We start from the raw sequence: 4,603 nt of genomic DNA on the forward strand, positions 1-4,603 counted from the left end.
CACACACAGCCTCCTCCTGCTGTGACACACACAGCCTCCTCCCGCTGTGACACACCTCGGCCACAGGCAGAGCCACAGCTGCCACACACAGCCTCCTCCCGCTGTGACACACACACCACGGCCACAGTCAGAGCCACAGCTGCCACACCCCACGGCCACAGCAGGGTTGAGCTACTCCTGGGGACAGACGCTTGTGGCTGCGGATGAACCTCGGCACGCTTGTGGCCATAGCACCGGGAGGCTGTGTGGTCAGGGGTAGCCAGGAACACACAGAAACTATAAAGACAGGATCACAGGGTTCTGTCCAAGCCAGACTGATAGACTTGGCCTCATCAACCCCCTAAGGCGGGAAAGGATGCGGCAGTCTCTGGCCTGAGAGGAGCCAGGGCTTTGGTGGCGACCAGGCTCTCCCTGCGGCCTGGCGTGCCAGCACCCAGCCCAGGAGCCTGCAGCAGCCAGCGGGCCCCTGCTCCCGCAACCATGTGTGACCAGAGTGCAGCGATAAAGAATGCAGACACAGCTGGGAGAGACGCAACAGGACCGAGTCCCGGACTGTGCTACCCGGCACTGGTCAAGTGTAACGCAGAAAAGGAGAATGTTGCCACCCAGATCTTTCTTCTTTCTATCTTTTTTTAATGTTGCTTTTTTTGATTTTTGATTACAGGGTTTCTCTGTGTAGCCCTGGCTGTCCTGGAACTCACTGTGTAGACCAGGCTGGCCCTGAACTCGGAGATCTGCCTGCCTCTGGCCGCTGTGTGCCGGGGGTGAAAGGCCTGCCCCAGCACACACGTCATTTTTCTTTTTCTAAGTGGGTTTGTTCTTTTGTTTTGAGGCAGGGTCTCACCCTGCAGCTCATGCCGTCCTTGAGCTCAGTTTGCTACCCAGCTGGCCTAGAACTCATGCTCCTCCTGCCTGGTTCTCAAGGGCCATAGTCACAGGTGCCTGTCTCTACCCCCGGCCATCAAGGGTAGCTTAGCTGTCAGTGGTCTTTGCTGCTCTTCTTACCTATGTACAGTTCTGTTACCTGGTGACATTGTTAAGAATAATGCAAAACATTTCTAAGGCAACGATTTCATCTCAAAAAAAATAAACATAGCAAATTTTAGTTATGTAATTATATACTGAACAAAAATTTTCTGAAATAACAATTCATCTAAACTTTTCTAAAACTTCTCATCAGAAATGGTATCCAGTGTATATGTATGTATGTGTGTATGTATGTGCATGTGTGTGTGTTACCTATGTTTTGAAAGTAGAGACTAAACAAGGAGCAGAGTGGGGGTAGGCAGCTGGAGGGGCCTCTTGGCTGTCCCCGCCCTCGCCGGCCCTGCTTACCCCGTTCTCGGGCGTGGCCAGGATGGAGTAGAGCTTACAGAGCGAGATGATGCCGCTGTACTCAGGCACGGGCACCAGCTCGTTGCAGTTGTCCTTCTTGAAGCTCAGCATCTTGTTGATGAACTTGTCAAACATGCGCTGGAGGGGCTCCACTTCGGCCTGGGGGACAAGCGGGGGCCTCGCCTGCTGTGCACCCACCGCCCAGGCCCTCCCTGGTGCCCCCGGCCCCTCCCGGCCCCCCAGCTCCCCAGCTCCCCCTGGCCCCCCAGCTCCTCCCCGCCCCCTCCAGCCCCCCCGCCCCCTTCTTACCTTCGGCCTCTTTTCCAGCCAGGACTGAACATAAGGCTTCCAGCCCAGGTCAGCGTAGTCCGTGTAGACCATCCCGCAGCGGGACACGGTGGCCGGGGAGGCCACCGCCAAGTTCTCCACTTCAAACAGGAGAGACACCTAAGCGGACAGACAACCGTCCGTCACCTCCGCGCCGCACCACGACCGAGGTTTAGAAGCGGCTGGCCTTCCGTGGGGCTCTGACTGGTCCACACAGGCTCACATATGTGAACTTGGAGTCCCCCAGAGCCTTGCTGCTTGAGGGGGGCTGGGGGTTAGGAGGTGCGGCCTTGACGTTCTCACTGGAGGAAGTGTGTCCCTGGAGTGGGCTTTGAGGTTTCAGAAGCCCATGCCAGGCCGGGTCTCTCTGCCTCTCTGCCTTCAGGTCAGGATAGGGCAGGCTCAGCTCCAGCGCCCGCTCGCCCGCCACCACCATGCTCTACCATTGATGGCGGTGGTGGCATGCTCGGCTTCAGCTCCAGCGCCCACTCGCCCACCACCATGCTCTACCATTGATGGCGGCGGTGGCATGCTTGGCTTCAGCTCCAGTGCCCGCTCGCCCACCACCATGCTCTACCATGACTAAATGTCTGAGACTGTAAGCAAGGCCCCTATTAAGTGCTTTTCCTTGTAATGGTTGCCTGAGTCCCGGTGTCTCCTCACAGCACGAGAACAGTGACCAAGACACTTTCCAAAAGAAATGTGAGCTTATTCGAAATTATTCTTGGGAAAAACTGCACTCTGGCTTGCGTGGAAGGAAAGAGAGGGCCATGGGTATGTGGTTAACCATGGGATTTGTGAATTAGAGGCAGGGGGAGGAGGATCAGGAGCCCAGGCTTTCCGTAGGCCAGCCTGGGCTACGTGAGACATGAAAGAAAGAGAGGGAGGAGGGGAGGAGGGAGGGAAGGCCAGGAGCGAGGGGTGGACGTGAAGAAGAGGGGGCGTGGCACCCCGAGGTGAAGGCCACACCTCACAAGCCGAGGGAAGGAGGCCCAGGTCAGCCTAGGTCTACACAGTGATGTCTACACGTCAAGCTCTTCGCTGTACAGTTGTTCCCTGGTAGCAACGGGACCCCCTGCCTCCTCTGCCGGGCCTGGAACCGGGGCCAAGGCCAGGCACGCTCTCCCCAGGACCCCGCTGCTGGCCTCGAAAAGCGCTTCGAGAGTCCAGACCCGCCCGGCATCCGGTGGAAGTGGCCCCCAGCTCGCCGGCCTCCCCACCCGCGCCCCTCGCCCCGGGATCCCTCGGCGCGGTGGCACCTGCTCGGGCATGGCGATGCGCTCCCCGTTGATGAGAGTCAGCACTTTGTTGTCGTCCATGACGGAGTTCATGCTCTCGATCCACAGCGTGTCCACGGGGCCGTCGAAGAGGATCCACTTCTCGTCTGGCCTCTCGTCTTGGTGGCGGGGAACAAGGGAGCCAGGCGTCCCTCTCCGCCCTGCGCCCCTGGCAACCCCTCCCCTCCTCCCGCCCCGCGGCCCGGCGGGCACCTGCGCACGCCACCCGCATGACGCTGGACAGGACGCCGTCGGTCCACTCGTTGGTGCTCAGGTCGTACTCCCCGTACAGCTCCCCCAAGGACAGCGCCTTCGGGTTCAGGGGGAACTCCTACGGCGACAGCAGCCGGGACTTGTGGGGCGCCTGGCCCAGACGCCGGCCATCCCAGCGCTGGCTCGGGTCCCTGCTGGGCCTCCCCGGGCCTCCACCCCCTGGCCTCCCCGGCCTCCCCCGGCGCTGCACCCCCGACCTACCTTGACGATGTTGAAGTTGGGCTCCCCGGAGCGGCACAGCGAGGTCAGCGAGGCCTGTAGGATCTTCCAGGACGTGGTCTTGCTGCTGCCTGTGCCACCCACGATCATGGTGGAGTGGCGGGAGTTCTTGGTCTCGTACAGCTGTAGGACCTTGGTGAGGGTGAACGGCGTGACCTGCAGGCCCAGCTCCCGGGTCTCCTGCTCGATGGTGTCCCGGAGCTGGGGAAGCCCAAGAGGGGAGAGTCACGCCGGGCCTGGGTTCAAATCCCCAGGACCCACACGAGAACCTGGCCATGCTGCACAGGCAGAAACAGGGCCGCGGCGCTGGCGAGCGGCCGTGCCCCAGGAGAGAGAGAGAGAGAGAGAGAGAGAGAGAACACACGCACACACATGCACACGTGCGGGCAGAGGACACTCGGGTCCAGGTCCGGCAGCCTGGCTTCCTAGCTTTCAGCTTGCTAATTTTTGAGTCATTTTCTCTTGGAAGCTCCATCTCTCCGTGTGTACAATGTCTAACGTCACTCTGCACATTTTTTAGCATTATTCAACAGGCATTTAGTGAATGTGCAAAGTACTAGAGATACAGTTGGGAACAAAATAACTTTACCATGCTCCGAGACCTCACTGTCCCGGGCTGGAGAGAGGGCTCAGCAGCTGAGAGCTCTGGCGGCTCTTCCAGGGGACCCGGGTTCAATTCCCAGCACCCACACATGGCAGCTCACAGCCATCTTATAATTCCAGGAGATTCTACATTCCCTTTTGGCCTTTGTGGCTCCAGGCGCGCACGCACGCGCACACACACACACACACACACACACACACGGTACATAGATACACACGCAAACAAAACACGCATACACATAACGGTAAATTAATTTAAAAAGTCCTTTTAGAGTAGCCTGGCAGTGGTGGTATGAGACTTCAACCCCAGCCCTCGGGAGGCAGAGGCAGGAGGATCTCTGTGAGTTGGAGGACGGCCTGGTCTACAGAGTGAGTTCCAGGACACCCAAGGATATACGAAGGAACCCTGCCTTAAAAACTCAAAAAAGTACTTTCAGATTACAGAAAGTTGTGCAACTCCTTAACTAGACGCTTCAAATGCTGACATCCGTGTGACTGTGCTCAACAGAAAGAAGCAACATAAAAAAAAAAAATCCAGGTTTTGTTGTAGCTGTTTGAGACAGGGTCTC

The 4,603-nt window shown here is 58.2% G+C and overlaps 1 protein-coding gene across 1 annotated transcript; it reads right to left on the bottom strand.

The window, feature by feature from the left end:
* Positions 1-1,335: 1,335 nt before the first annotated feature.
* On the bottom strand, positions 1,336-3,632 carry LOC129684222 (dynein axonemal heavy chain 2-like; the record flags this gene model as incomplete). Its single annotated transcript, XM_055617301.1, has 5 exons — positions 1,336-1,494; positions 1,645-1,782; positions 2,922-3,058; positions 3,153-3,270; positions 3,414-3,632. Coding segments are annotated over 5 exons (771 nt in total), but the record flags the coding sequence as incomplete, so codon positions are not given.
* Between the last annotated feature and the right edge of the window lie 971 nt (positions 3,633-4,603).

This window comes from Psammomys obesus, unplaced genomic scaffold (assembly GCF_907164565.1).
Source record: "Psammomys obesus unplaced genomic scaffold, mPsaObe1.curated_primary_1811, whole genome shotgun sequence".
NCBI lineage: Eukaryota > Metazoa > Chordata > Mammalia > Rodentia > Muridae > Psammomys > Psammomys obesus.